Source organism: Rhododendron vialii, chromosome 13a, assembly GCF_030253575.1.
Source record: "Rhododendron vialii isolate Sample 1 chromosome 13a, ASM3025357v1".
NCBI lineage: Eukaryota > Viridiplantae > Streptophyta > Magnoliopsida > Ericales > Ericaceae > Rhododendron > Rhododendron vialii.
In genome coordinates this window covers 30,256,707-30,272,106 of record NC_080569.1, presented here as the reverse complement: position 1 = coordinate 30,272,106, position 15,400 = coordinate 30,256,707, and the positions used below count along the sequence as shown (strand labels likewise).

Below are 15,400 nucleotides of genomic sequence, written 5' to 3'. Positions count from 1 at the left end.
TCACTACATTCACTTTGTGCAGGTTCAACAAGGCTGAAAATGGCAATTGCAGTGTCTTTTTCATCTCAAAATAGAGTGATTATACCCCTGAAGTCCCAGTTCGTCCCACCTGTGTCTCTATGGACATCCAACACCGTTTTTAGAAATCATAGAAAAAAGAGGAACTGGAGAAGTCTACGTATTTCAGCAGGTCATTCAGCTCCCAAAATAGTTCGTGATCGTTTGCTGGACAGTCATGTGGTGAGGCAAAACAAAATTCGATTTGTACAAAAACTGAAAACTCTACTTCTTTCGAAACCAAAACATTACATGCCACTCCACATTCTCTCCAAATGCCGCTCCTATCTATCCCTAGAAAAGCAACGTTCCCTCATGACTATGATCCGTCGATACCCTACCATCTTTGAACTCTTCACAATCCCAACGGCTCCCATTCCATTTAATGCAACAAAACCCTATTGTCAGCTCTGTGTCCGTCTTACCCCAGCTGCAGCTGCTCTTGCAACTCAAGAATCCCATCTCAAATCAGCCATGTCCGAAAGCTTGAGTGGGAAGCTCCAAAAACTTCTCATGCTCTCCTCCCACCGACGAATTGTCTTGTCAAAGCTTGTTCACCTTGCCCCCGACCTTGGCATGCCTCCTAATTTCCGATCCAAACTCTGCAACCACCACCCAGACAAGTTCAAGACTGTTGACACCTCCTATGGCCGTGCGCTGGAGCTTGTTTCATGGGACCCACATCTAGCTTACGCTTTACCTGCTCCTGAAGCTAAATCCGGGCTGATTGTAGATAGACCACTGAAATTCAAGCATTTGAGACTCCGAAAGGGGCTGAACTTGAAAAGACCTCATCGTGAATTTCTGATCAAGTTTGAAGAACTGCCCAGTGTGTGCCCTTATAAAACTACCGCGGTTGAATTAGTGAAGGAGTCCATCAAGGCAGAGAAGAGGGCTTGTGCTGTGGTGAGGGAGGTCTTAGGAATGACTGTTGAGAAGAGGACTTTGGTCGATCACCTGACGCATTTTAGGAAGGAGTTTGGGCTGCCGAACAAGTTGCGGGGGATGCTAGTGAGGCACCCAGAATTGTTCTATGTGAGTTTGAAAGGACAGAGGGACTCTGTGTTTTTGGTTGAGTGCTACAATGATAAGGGTGCACTCACACAGAAGGATGAAACTTCGGTTATAAAAGATCAATTAATGGAGTTGGTTATAGAAGGGAAGCGGTTGAGGCGAGAGTGGAGAAATGGTGGCTTTAGGGATGATGATGTTGGTAATGGTGTTGCTAGCGAACCTGATGATGTCGATGATGATTATGATGATGGCTTAGATAACCTGTTTGAATCTGACAGCGATGATGATAACGATGGTGGCAGTGATGACGACGACGATGAGGGTGACTACTTGTTAAGCCCAGAGAAGAAGCAAGAGTACTGGAGTGTCGAAGCTGCTGATGGTAAAAGGGATTTGCAACCGTGGTAAGTAACTTCCACTCCCATGTGCTTAAACCTCGGCAAAAGGGATAATCATTCTGTGTTATAAATATGAGGGAAATGTGCAGTTGTAAAATGCCACTCTAGTTGTGTTACATACGAACTGCAACGTTTTATTTCTTAATGTACCCAAATTTATTGGTGTTACAAGTCAAGTCGAGATGCAAAGTATAAACATGACCCACCGCCTTTCGTGTCTGCTACATTTTGATAGCTAGACATTAGCATGCTAAAAGTAGACCGATATGTGTTTTGTGCTTAGTTCAACTTTTCAGATATGCTCTTATTAGCTACTTCATATCATCTCATCATCATACGTATAAAGTAAACCCAATTGAAGTTCCTCCAACTCAGGGGCAGAGGCACACTGAGTCAAGGGGAGGCAGCCGACCCCACTGCCTCCCAAATTTTCTTAGGGATATGTATAAATTTTACCTCATTTTTAATTTTTTGATCTCATTTTAAAATTCATTTTTTGCCCCAGCCACCAAGGGTTTTGTACTTAGGAAAAAGATGAGTCAAAATTGAATTTCCACCCACAAAATTCCCAAAACGTGAACAGCTTTTCATTCGTTCTTGCTAAAAAAACCTAAGTTTCTTGGAGAGATGTGTTCTTCATTTCCAAACAGATACTTCTCTAACTCTTCTTCATCTCTCTCTCATCCCAAATCAATCTCTAATTTTGCCCTAATTTCGTTCGTTTCTGGGATTAGTGCTCTGTCTTTTGTTGTTTCAAAACATTAGAGATTAAAATAGTTTCATCCATCGTTTCCAAAGTATGAAAAGTCGTCGAGGTCAATTGTGAATCGAAGCTACATTGTTATTAATGGATATCTACTTTTCGATTAACTTGTTAATCTAATTGTTCCTTTCAATTAGCAACTAGAAAAAGTGAATCATGCATAGTTTAAATTTTCGACCCCACTTATCCAAAATTCTGGCTCCGCCCCTGCTCCAACCACCCATACGAAATTATGCAAATTAAAAGTTGACCCCGTTATTTTTTTCTAAATAATCCGTCTTAATTCCCATAGCTCTTTTCCGAAAAAATTGCACAACAACATGCAAAATGTTTATAACATAGATAGAGATATAAGTAATTAATCACACAGAGATATAAGTTTATAACCCCACATTTTGGGAAGAAAAAAAAGTGCTGGATCCCAACCAGTTTAACTGTTTAAGTACTACACTACTTTTCATGAAGCAAATCGCATCAACACACACAATTAGGAATAATCATTCATATATAAGCAATAAAAGGAACAAAATTAATGACAATCCCTGTTTTCCCTCAGTGAGGACTCCAGCTGCAACTATCCAGCCAATCAAATCCGAATGAACCAAGGAGAACATTTTCTCGTCAAAAGGTAGTGGTTCTACTCGGTGAGAAAGCCCAATTTATTTGATCTAATAAGAAGCCGCTTGATTGTTGTCATCTCTCCGGGTAGATATTCGGTATAAAAATTGAATTTGATTGGATATCGATAACACAGTTGTCTTAAAAAAAAATGCTAAAACGATTTTAAAAATAAACTAAAAGGTAAAATGTTCAAATCTGTATTGACATCAAAGCTTGTGCTAGATCATGGAGAGGCATTTTTTGTAACTTTCAAGCTTAAAAATAATAAGCTTACTAAAATAAAATAAAAATATGCATATAATTCTTTCTTGATAGATTTCAATGAGATCTATCAAACCCTGCAAAAAAAATTAAAAAAATTATTTTTGTAAACCTATTATTTTTAAATTTGAAAATAGATCCTTATTTTTTAAGTACTTATTTGAAAATCTGGAATGAGCCCCTTGACTTATGTGAATTTGGCTTTATGTACTGTTTGGAATTGGAATATTCCTAACTAGGTCTTTGACAGGGCTTGACTTGTTACTACATTTAGTTTCTCTTCCTCTTTGTGCAAAGGGTATTTTCTAGGTTAAAGTTGCTTTTGTTCATTTGTTGTTAGGGTGGAGAGCATGTTCCTTACCCTTATTCCTTCCCTGGTTTGTATGCTTTGTTCAGAGGTAGGCTTGGTAACTCCTCTGTTTGGTAATAAAATCTTAATTTACCCAAAAAAAAGATGTTCATCGATCAAATAGCTATGAGTATTTTTATCGATCTGAATTTTTAAATAGAACACCTACTTGGCAAAACGAATAAAGTGAAAGATTCAAGTCAAATTGTAACAACCCTGATTTTTGGTAAATAAAAATTTCGTTAAATATTTAAATTTTATTTTAATTACTTGGATTTGCTACTAAAAATTTCTTCTTAATTTTAATAATCCGTCATAATTAGATTTGAGACTTATAAAATTATATCTTTCACGCCGAGTAATCTAGTCATTTTTCTAAAGACAAGTATACTTATAAAAGCATTTGTATATTTTCCTTACGAGTTAGATAAAATCTTTAAATCATATTTCTTGGCTAGAAATCCTACTTGGCAAGTAGAGTTAGTTTCCAACTGATTAGTTGGAGGAACCAAACTACCGATTCACCTAGTTACAATACCCTAACCCTAATTGGACCTTTTAGACCATCTTTGAGCGTTATGGACCCCTCCAAATCCTAAAGGACCATTAGACCATAGGAGTAATCATTTTTACTCCCATGACAAGTCATTTCAAACCTTAATTATTACCAATATTCATTTACCCCTTGGTCCATAATTGTTAGAGGAATTTTTATCCCTTGGTTAATAGACCTTTGACTTACCAATAAGCATGACAAGACAAGTCATACATGGAATCTCATCATTTTGCTTCCTTTGGAAGCAAGGCTAGCTTTGTCATGCATGCACACCTATGTTCTAGCCTTAAACCTAATAATCTTAGACTTACTTTCCTAGATTTTCTTAGATGTATATAGACACGAGAGAGAGAGAGAGAGAGAGAGAGAGAGAGAGAGGGGGGGGGGGCGATGGAGAGAGAGTGAGAGGCCGAGAGTGAGAGAGTGGAGGTGGAGTGTGTGATTGTGTTTTGGACACTTACACAAGCAACCTTAATAGCCCTAAGCCTATTTACTACATGCCAACCCATTCTAGTCTTCCAAAGTACAAAGCTAGCCCATGATTATATTCTTTCTTGTAAGCAACCTCCCCATAGACTTGACAAGTCAAAAACCCTTCATGATGGCCTAAGATTTGGCCTAAATTGGAAAAGACAAGTCATGGAAGGCTATGACTTGATTGAAAGGCTTGAAATGACCACTCAATGGAGCAAATCCATGGGAGAAAGGAGAGAGAGGGGGGGGGGGGGGGGGCGGTCATAGAGGAGGGAGGAGGAGCTCAAGTGTTGGCTATAAATAGCACCCCATGCCTTCCATTCAACTCACAACTTCACTCAATTGCCATTTTCATTTTCCAGACAGCTTACTGCCCTTCACAAATCTTTATTTTTCTCCTGCTTAAATTAGTTTTTAGAACCAACTCCCTTCAAGAAAGTTGTAGAGAACTTCGAGACCTTCAAGTTAGACCCAAGAACCACCCCAATCGGTGAATAAATGACAAAGATATTGGCATCCGAAGTTCAGTAAAAATCTCGGATTTTCATTTTCTGACAGCACACTGTCTCTTCTTTTATCACCATTTTTCTCCTACTTAAAGTAGTTTCTAGGATCAACTTCCTTCACAAAAGTTGTAGAGCGCTTCTAGAGCTTGGATTTCGACCCAAGAACGATCATATTCGGCCAAATATTGACCGAGTTACTGCCATCCAAAGTTTGGTCCAGATTTGCGAGTTTCACCGCTCGTAGAAAACTTCCAACTAGCTTATTCAGCCCCAACTAGTTTCGGATCAAGGTAGATTAATCTTACTCACTATCTCTATGTATAACGTAGGATCATCTTAACTCCTATCTCTAAGCATAAGCAGAATATTCTTAAGTATTTCCTTAAGTAGATAAAGTTATCTATTTCTTCAAATGCTATGTGTGATACTTGTATGCATGAGGAACTTGAAAAAGAGCTTTCTTTAAAAAGATGAAAAGGAAGGGGAGTATGTTGAATATATCGACTTTATTTTTCGAATAAACATATGTTGCTTAGGATTTCTCAAAAGAAAGAAAGAACGGTTTTCGAAAGATAGAATTTGACACTTGAATAGAAGTATTCGTATTTTGATCTTTAAGATGGTTATGAGTATGATTATTAATATAGAATTGGATGATCTTGTTAGTTTAATTTCAAGATTTCAATGATTGATTTATGGTTGCGTATGCGAAAAATCCTACCGCGGAGTCTATGCATGAAAACGAGACACGGAAATCAAGAAAATAGAAACATAACACCTAGGGTGTGGATAATGATGAGATGTGTTTTGAAACCGCAGTGTGGCCGGACTTGGTAGCCCATTGTGTGTATGAAAATCCGCGATGAGGCTGGACTTGGTAGCTCATTGCGTGGATTTGTGAAAACCTCAATGTGGCCGGACTTGGTAGCCCATTGTGAAGATTGCCAATGGGGCCGGACGTGGTAGCCTCATTGGTAATGTGGCTTGGTTATCCGCGGAGAGGAGCCAATGCAAGTTTTGTGTGCCAATGGGAACCCAGTGCAGCGGAACCATTGTGAGGATACTCGGGAACCCGGAACAGCGAAACCGAGGTTGGGTGTGTTGAAAATATTTTTGGAAATGATGAATTGGTATATGAAAAATAGTGACACGGTCTACGATGAGTCACGTAGGAGAAACTCAGAAAGTCATGGACACTAACGATAGTTTGAATAGCGAATGTGGATGTGTGATTGTTACTATTTGTCGTATATGATTTACTGGTTGTAAGTTATGGGTTAGTGGGTAGGGTTTATTCTATTGAGCTTTTGTAAGCTCACGGTGTTACCTTTGGTGACCCTGACATATTATATTGGTAGCGACGCCGGTATAATGTGTCAGACCTCATAGACGAACAGGGTGAACACTATACCTTGGAAGCTTTCGGAGCCGAGGAGCTGGCCAGAATGGAAGAAGAGACGGAGTAGTAGATAGGAACCCTAGTCTATCCTCCTTTTGTTTAATAAAGTACTCTTGGGAGAATTATAATGTAATATTGAGCCAAACTCCATTTATTTTGAAATGAAATTGCATACTTAACGTTCCCAAAATTCGGGGCGTTACACAAATAATCAAACGTTGGATGGACATGTAATGGGTGCACAAAACGGATTGTGTATCACGCAGATCACAAACATTGTTCTTGTCCTTAGAAGAACCAAATCCACCACGAGAAAAAAGAATGCCAGTGAGCATTTTCAGTGGACCCTATAAAATACTCATTAGCATGAATGACTAAAAATTTTAGTAAGTGAATGAACAAAAATTAACTCCAATGGACTAGATAAATCGGTCCATATATAAGTTTATGGTTCAATAGCTCGCCGTCTATATTTAGCCACCAATATATAGACTCATTATATTTTTTTGCGATCCCAACTTGTAAATAGAAAAATGTTTTTTTGTTTTTCTGGAAATAAAACGGACCTGTTTAAAATGTTGTCATGCAACAATAGCTACAAAAAACGTTGGAGGCTTTCAATTCATCTCCTTCACAATGGAACATGGACCTCCTCTCTTTTTTCATTCTAAGTTGGATCAAAATTCTTGTTTAAGATAATAAAATTTAGCTATAGTCTATTGGAGTGATCATTCACTCAATAGACTAATGACTACCTATTGATTGATAAGTTGGTCCTATTTATATAAAAAGCTACCAATTGGCCATTCAATTTTAGCCAATTCATTGGAGATGCCATAAAAGTTAGTGGTATAATTGTGAGTAGAAATTTGTTGGGATGAGGCCACAAAAAAGAAATTTATCGTGAATCCCATAGTCCCGGTATGGATGACATGCTTTTGACTAAACCCAGAAATGAGCTGCATGTAAGCTGGCCCGAACATTTCTTACCGTCGGAAAAAATATAAGATGGCATTTCCATTAAAAAATTTGGACCTACAAGTTATTGTATTTTGTCATGTTGTTTACCCTAAACCAAAAACTTCTTCCTCTTCATTTTCCCCTCGTTATCTCCCTTTGACCCGCGTATATACCATCTATAACCTATGAGTTAATATAAATAACTTGACATCTTTAAATAACAAGAAGTTGTCCATAACTTATTGATTAGCAGAAACCCATGAGTAGATTTTCCGGCCAAGGCATGTCCAAGCTGGACCTGTGCTCCCCATTGGCATATTGGCATTAGGATTCTTGCTGGGTTTACACGACAGAGAGATGATTATTGGACACAAAAGAGAAATGGAATAGTTCAAGGTTATGTTTGTCATTTCCCCACAAAATCTAACGCCGTTTGCGAACAAATTAACAGAAGGGGGGAAATCTCGATATTGTCAGAGAAAGGAGTAGGGAGGGAAGTGACATTTCAAAAAACCAAAGGTTGGTCAGTGAAATTTACCTACCCATTTTAGCGGTGTTTCCCAAAACTGCACTTCCCTTTCGTAACAATTTACACAGGAATAACCTCGCAAAGCACCAAAATAGAAAGGGCAATGAAGTCATTAACACGTCATCGGGGAGCACGGACGAAACTTCGTCCAACTTTTTTCCCTCTATAAAAAACCGTGAGCCGTTCGTTCTGCTTTCGAATAGATAGAGAAGAAGAAACCCTAGCCCCCCAATTTCGAAACCCTAATCGTCAAAATCATCAGCTATCCTCATGGCCGGAGGTAAGAAGCGAAAGGTCCGTCCTTCTGAGCCGGAACCCCAACCTCTACCTCAGGTGGTCGAAGCTGAACCAGAAGTTCAAGTACAAGAGGAACAGATCGAACCGGAACCCGAACCCGAACAACAGCTACAGACCAACGAAGAACTAGAACAACAACCACAAGAAGAAGAAGATCCGGCGGAAAACATGGAGGACGACGAGAACGGCAACGGAGGAGAGCAAGAGGAGGCCCTGGAAGGCGGTGACGAAGCGATAAAGACGGAACAGGAAGCCAATGGCAAGGAAGAAGAGGAGGAGGAGGAGGAGGAGTTGGAGGAAGAGCCCGTGGAGAAGATTCTGGAGCCGTTCGGGAAGGAACAGCTGGTCGTTCTCGTCAAGGAAGCTGTTTCGAAGCACCCTGAGCTGATGGAGCTCCTGCACAAGCTGGCCGACGCGGACCCCGCCCACCGCAAGATCTTCGTGCACGGCCTTGGGTGGGACACCACTGCCGAAACCCTGACCAGCGTCTTCGGGAAGTACGGGGAGATCGAGGATTGCAAGGCTGTGGTGGACAAGGTATCCGGCAAGTCCAAGGGTTACGCGTTTATCCTGTTCAAGCACAGGAGTGGGGCCCGAAAGGCCCTCAAACAGCCCCAGAAGAACATAGGGAACCGTGTGACGTCGTGCCAGCTGGCCTCGGCCGGGCCGGTCCCGGCTCCTCCCCCCACGGCCCCGCCTGTTTCCGAGTACACCCAGCGAAAGATTTTCGTGAGCAATGTGGCGGCTGAGGTGGACATTCAGAAGCTTGTTGAGTTCTTTTCGAAGTTTGGTGAGATTGAGGATGGGCCTTTAGGGATAGATAAGCAAACTGGGAAGCCCAAAGGGTTCTGTCTATTCGTGTATAAGTCGGTTGAGAGTGCAAAGAAGGCACTGGAAGAGCCTCATAAGAACTTCGAAGGTGTGACCCTGCATTGCCAGAAGGCAATTGATGGTCCTAAACCTGGGAAACCCTTTTTTCAGCAGCATCAGCAGCAGCAGCAACATCATCATGGTCATCACCAGCAGCACCATCCTTACTCTTCCAGGAAGGACAAGAACAAGTATTCAGCTGGTGGTGGGGCTGGACCCGGACACCTCATGGCTCCGTCCCGGCCTTCCATGGGCTTCAATCCTGGGGTTGCGGCGGCTCCTGCGCTGAACCCGGCTCTTGGGCAGGCGTTGACAGCTCTTCTTGCTTCTCAGGGAGCTGGGTTGGGGCTCAATAACCTGCTTGGGGGACTTGGAGCACCCATGAACCAGGGCGTGCCGCAGGTGATGAACAATGCTGGTGGATATGGGAATCAGGCTGGTGCGAGCTATGGAAATCAGCAAGGGATGCAGGGCGGGTATCAGAACCCGCAACTGGGGCAAGGTGGTGCTGGTAGGACACAGCCTGGTGGTGGTGCGCCTTACATGGGTCACGGTTACTAGGTAAGCAAAAGGTGTACCTACTGCTTTGATCGCTGATTGTTTTCTTTCTTGTGCTTCTTTTGTTGCTGCTGATATACACATCTTCATTCAATTACAAGCTCACTCACTCACTAGACATGATTTGATAGGGTAAATGGACACTTCTACCCAATAAAATTTGTCGTTTCTAGATTGATCATGTAGTTGGGTGGCACCTAGTTATTAGAATCGCCATTTGAAGTCATCCTCATGTTCAAGAACCCCTCTTCTTTTGTTAAAACTCTCCATGCATAGGATCTTGACTTTCTTTGACAAAATTATAGATTATCAGTTCTTTATTTTGGTGCGAAAAGACTTTAAAAATTATGCAAGTAGTAATGTTTTTTTTTTAATCCAAAAATTGCATGAATTTTTTGTTCACTAGGAAACCTACGAAAGGTAGCGAAGCCTTATTGATTGTGCAAGTTTGATGGCATGAATTTTGGTTGCTTAGATGCGAATTGGTGTACACTTTTATTAAGATTGACCCAATATTACATGATACTTATAGGTACCATATTTTTTAGGGTATCTATATTCTGTTTATTGGCTGATAGTTCTTTCGATTCTCCCACAATATAGTACAGATCAGGTTTTCGTCATAAATGTTGAGGTAATAGCCCCTTGGTGATAGGACACATGATCCTCTCTCTCCCTCTCCACATATGTTTCCCTGTGACATTGAGGATATTTGTGGGATGAGTTTGTTCGCTTTATAGACGTAGTTGTTTGAAGTGGTCTTCTCCTAACTACTGAGGATGCAAGGATATTTGTGGGATGAGTTTGTTCGCTTTACGGATGTAGTTGTTTGAAGTGGTCTTCTCCTAACTACTGAGGATGCCAATGCACAATAGAGATTAACATTTTGATTATCCTTGGTTCCTTGCCTTATAACTTATAAGTGATTTGTGGTTGTTGAATGTTGAATTGGATGGTAGTTTTTCCTTCTGTTAGTTGTGTATTCCTTTGGTCTGTAACACGCAAGGCAGCGATGATCTGACATCATGTGTTTCCTTCGGTGAGGTGTCTTGCCTTGTTGACTTTTGGGAGTAGAGGTATGTTTGAACTCCATTTTTTTTATTTTCCCATGTTTGATGGAAATATTGTTTTGCGCAACAATTACATTCAGTTTTAACTTTTTCTATGAAGCTTCGATATATGTCCCTACGCTACTTTCGGATGGTTGTTTTGTACATCATCTTACAATAGTCCATTTTGGTGACATACATTCTTGTGCTTGCATATGGGTTGGATAAATGAAAATTTTTAGTTTTGATTTATTGAAAGGTTCAATTTGTTTCACACTTTCTATGCTCAAAAGAGTTTCCTCTTAAACTTGAGGTTTTTTATGCTCTACATATTCACTGTGCAGATTCCTCCATAGATGCATCAAACTTTTTGTTTTGGACTGGTGATTCTTCTGAAGTTCAAGGCACTCATGCAAACGACGTCTTTACTCAAAAAGTAACTGTTTACCTAAAGACCAGAATCCTAAACCTGTACTTTTAAATTTCTGTTCAAGTAGTTATGTTCCTTGGAGTATTTTTAAAATGTAGTATTTGACTCCGATATTTTATGTTTCTGAAAGTCAGGAATCTGGTATGGTTTCCTACTTAGAACAAGTTTCCGTATTTTAAGGCTGTTTATTAGCAACAATTTTCCAATTTGACTGATGTCTTTATGGTTTCTGTCCGCTCGAATCTGTCCACATGGTTTGGCGTTTATATGGAGGTAAAAAGTCTGCATTTTCCTTTCTATGATGCTGATAATTTTTTTCCAAGTGATCCAATGTCTGTTTCTACTCAATCATGGAATGATGCCAGAGTATTATTTTGTGAGTGTTTCAAGTCTTATATACTCTCTCCATGTTTGTCTGCACTAAAATTTTGCTCATCTTTATTTATGTACTTGTCCAAGAGCAAAAATTCTGCAGGTGTTACTGGTTTTATGATTTTATCTATTCATTATCTCAGCCTCTTCGATGTTCCAGACATGGAACCAACTTTGACAGCATGGCTTTCAAAAAATTTCAAATGGCATCAACTGATTCTCTGAACTTCTCTTATGAATGTTGCTATTGCCGGTGATGCGAAAATGAGATTTTCCAAGAGCTTTTCCTTTTCCTTTGTTTCCTTTTTCCTATTCTTTTGGTTTTGGCTAGACAAGTCGGCATAAGTATTGGTTATCATAATAGTTGTTATGGTGGAGGGTATGGTGGTAAGACTAGTTTGGATGATAAACAAATTTTGGCAGATCTTTGGGTAATTTAGCACCTTCTCGATTCATGACGTGGAAAGAACTCTTCTTTGTTATTGGGGAGTAATAGCTGCTGAGTCATGTCAAGTGAAAAGTTACTGTGAGTTCAGTTTCTTGAAGTGATGTTTGAAAGTCTTCCAAAAGGAATAAAATTTACTTGATGAGGCTCACCCGAGAATGACTGGTGAATGTTCACTGACCGGTACGTTTTATTTTCCATGGCTTGATACCAGCATCACATATTTGTGTTGGACAAGGTATGTTTGTACAATTTAGGACACATGTCCCATGCGCCCAAACACTTTGCCAAGTTTTTTGTTAGTCTGACATGTTGAAGGCACTCTTAGACACGCGCAAAATCAGAATGTAATTTTAAAAATTTGGACAGGATTGAAATTGCCATGGATGCTTAGGTTATGTTATACTTCAATGTGTTCCCAATGTGTCCATGTCCTAGTTTTTTGAAGAATTACGCATCTTCGTGTCTGTGAACATACCATGACCATGTCATATTGTTTCGCTTGTCCATATCTGTGATTCTTAGGCCTGATATAATAATTTTCTCAACTTCTGTTCCTTTGTTCTGAGGTTAGGTTTTAGATTATAATTAATATGGCTCTTAATGGCCTGATCAGCCTGTAGCTCGGCGGCGTGCGCCCACAGGTCTCCAATGCAACTTTCATGGCTTACAAGGTGATAAGGATATGGTTCTAATTGTCGATTGTTCTTGTCAGTTCCAAGGAGTATCCTTTGCTCGAGTTCCTTAATGGAGATTTATAAATTGATACTGGTGGAGGGACTGCTACATAAAAGGGCAGTGTGGAACATTTATTAGTTACTCAGATAAAAAATAAAAACATTGGTTAGTTACTTATGTTCTCGCTTTCTCTTTAGTGAGGCTGGCTGAATTTGTTCTGGTGTTAGGGTAGTCCTTTTGTTTCTTTGTTCAATAGCTTTTGTTTTTCAGAGTTCAGTTTTTAGTAATTATTCAATAGTCCATGAGTACCGCTGCATGGTACTCCGGACCACTTTACAACCACACGTTCCTATGAGGTCTACCATTAAGTGTATGGACCCCACAGGAATGTGTGGTTGTAAAATAGTCCGGAGTATCACGTGGCGGTACTCCCGGACTATTGTATAATTTCCCTTCAGTTTTAGGCTGTAAAATATTTCACGAGAAAATATTTCCATCTGAATGATTTTCGAAAAATAATTGTTTCTCCTCGTTTTCTGCCGTTTGGTTGACACTTGGAGAGATGTTGTAAAGCCTTATTGCCAACTTCAAATGTACAAACTGTCATGCTCAAGCACTGGTCACGCTGAGCTTGACCCAAGGCCATTGGCAAAGACTCTGATTAGGATAGATGTCGGAAGCTCTAGAGCCACGAAGAAAATGAGGTTTGAAATGCCAAGAATGACTTGAGGAGTTTTGAGTGTTGATCATTTGGAGGTGTGATGGTGTAATAAAAAGTGTCTTACTTATCCTTTGGCCCAATTGAACACCGGAAGATGGGTAAAATATTTTTCAAGAGAACATTTTACATCCAAACAAACAGAGCCTTAGTGTTTCCTGCTGTTGCTTCGTCTCAATGGTTCTATTTTGAACCTTTTTGACCTGGCTTAACATCGTCACGTGGTGATGATGCAGATTGTTCCCCAGCTTACCTGAACCCGACAATAGCACCTGAGCGCTCCTAAGCTTGTGGTGTTGTCGTTTTGGTTTTTTAATTTTATATTTAACTCGAATCTGTCGTTTTTCTTTCTTTTCAATCTCTTACATATGCTGCACTGGAGTTGTATTTGTTGTTCTTGCTATAACTCCATCAGGTGGGCCTGGAGCTGGATTTGGTGGTATCTGCAGGGAATGTGGGTATCGATGGAGGGAGGATACTACTCAACTTTTGGTCTTGCCCTTAATCTCAACTCTTGTAGCTGGTGTTGCCCTGAAAACACCCAGCTAACCTTATTAGTTTCTTTTCAGATTCGTGCTGATTGAGGCGTGGCGAAAACTCTATTATGGAACTAGAAATGGTTAAGGTTGTTGAGCCCATTGTGGTCTTCAAGGTAGAGTTACAGTGGTTTTATTCTTAAGATCCTTTCATCTTACATACTGTGAAAGCGGATTTTAATAAATCATGCCATAGTGAAGCCCAGCAGAAAGTGAGGAAGCGTGCCTGAGCTGATGACATGTTGGATTTGATCTCTAGTGTCGATTTTGTACAAAAAGAAAGATCATCGATGGTACACTGTCCCCTCTTTTAGAAACTTAACCTGCAGTTGAGAAGAGTCTGAATTCCATACCAAGAACAGCATTGTCTTTCAAATTGGAAGCACGCAAGACCGACAAAAATTCAACACCAGATGCCTGAGTTAATAGCAACCTCAAGGGCTCTCTAGAAATTGAACAGATTTGTTGCCCGTGTTTAAAGATTAACATGATTGTGAGTGGCTCAGCGTGCTCTTAAGTTCTTAACAATCACTCCTCCATTGCTTGACCTCGTTAGGTTATGCCAAGGACCAACTCCGCCAAAAGAGAACAACGCTAAGGCTGGGAGCAGGGTCTAGGTGCTCTAGGACTGTCGCGGAGATCATGGTTCGGAGGCTTGACCTCAAGGGATTGTCTAAGGTGCCCCTTGGACCTTATGCCAATTCTAGAGAGAGAGAGAGAGAGAGAGAGAGAGAGAGAGAGAGAGAGAGAGAGAGATATTCATACACTATATATACATCATACATAACACCTACGACCAAGAATAAGATACATTCCACATTCACGCCTATGATTGGCTGATTTAAATAGCACATTAAGGCCTCTATGATTGGAGATACACATTCACTCCTATGATTGGCTGATTTAAATAGCACATTAAGGCCTCTATGATTGGCAAGTAACGATTCACACCTACAACTTGAACGTCTGCCATCTTGTGACGTTCAAATGAGGCCTTCTAATAGATGAATGACCGACTATTCACGCTTCTTGAGGTCTGAGGATACATTCCCTTCCATATTATTGGCCTTGAGAGTTTGTCATAACCTTGAGAATTGGGCCTGATATGTCGTATCCATCGTGTTGATTGGCCATTAAGGGCACTTGTTTACGATACAGCCAGCCGGCAACCTCAATTTTCCTATCATCCCTTACAGGTATTGAAACTTTATCTCCAAAAACAACACACGCTGTCTCTCTCTAATATTGTCTTCCTCATACATCTTTGGTGACCTAAGAGTTTCAATCTCCAAGGAACTAAACGACCTCAATAGAACATTCTCTCCTCCGGCCAACTATTCAAGCTATTGTTATTACAATCTTTGTTGAATTGAATGTTTCTCAGTTCTAGTAAATTGAGAAAGTAACTTTTTTACCCTCTATTTTGAACATAAACTGAAATTGACAAAAATCAAAATTGTTTTTGAAAACTCAGAATTTCCCAATTTTCTCTTGATAGTGCACCATAGTAAGAGCCTACTAAAATTAGTTGAGAAAAAATTATTGCTGTAACTTATGTTA

At 40.2% G+C, this 15,400-nt stretch overlaps 2 protein-coding genes across 24 annotated transcripts in view; both read left to right on the top strand.

Annotated features, from left to right (window-relative positions):
* LOC131312506 (protein WHAT'S THIS FACTOR 1 homolog, chloroplastic) overlaps nucleotides 1-1,670 on the top strand; it is a 50,406-nt gene extending 48,736 nt beyond the window's left edge. For all 18 annotated transcript variants that reach the window (XM_058340305.1, XM_058340314.1, XM_058340317.1 and 15 more), the window contains one exon: nucleotides 23-1,670. In XM_058340305.1, coding sequence (XP_058196288.1) covers nucleotides 23-1,479 — 1,457 coding nt within the window. In that variant the 3' untranslated portion in view covers nucleotides 1,480-1,670. The remainder of the gene's footprint in view (nucleotides 1-22) is intronic.
* Nucleotides 1,671-8,065: 6,395 nt separating this feature from the next.
* Nucleotides 8,066-13,987, top strand: LOC131312502 (UBP1-associated protein 2A-like). Of its 6 annotated transcripts, none has more exons than XM_058340297.1 (2): nucleotides 8,066-9,615; nucleotides 13,720-13,987. In XM_058340297.1, the coding sequence occupies exon 1, from the start codon at nucleotides 8,158-8,160 to the stop codon at nucleotides 9,613-9,615; it is 1,458 nt and encodes a 485-aa protein (XP_058196280.1). In that variant the 5' UTR covers nucleotides 8,066-8,157; the 3' UTR covers nucleotides 13,720-13,987. The 6 variants fall into 6 exon arrangements, with proteins under 6 accessions (XP_058196280.1, XP_058196282.1, XP_058196278.1 ...); XM_058340299.1 differs by lacking the exon at nucleotides 13,720-13,987 and adding an exon at nucleotides 13,541-13,555; XM_058340295.1 differs by lacking the exon at nucleotides 13,720-13,987 and adding an exon at nucleotides 12,525-12,763.
* The last annotated feature ends 1,413 nt before the right edge of the window (nucleotides 13,988-15,400 follow it).

What these genes read in the sequence shown, in the direction of transcription:
- LOC131312502 (XM_058340297.1), top strand. Translation starts at nt 8,158, where the DNA reads ATGGCCGGAGGTAAGAAGCGAAAGGTCCGTCCTTCTGAGCCGGAACCC.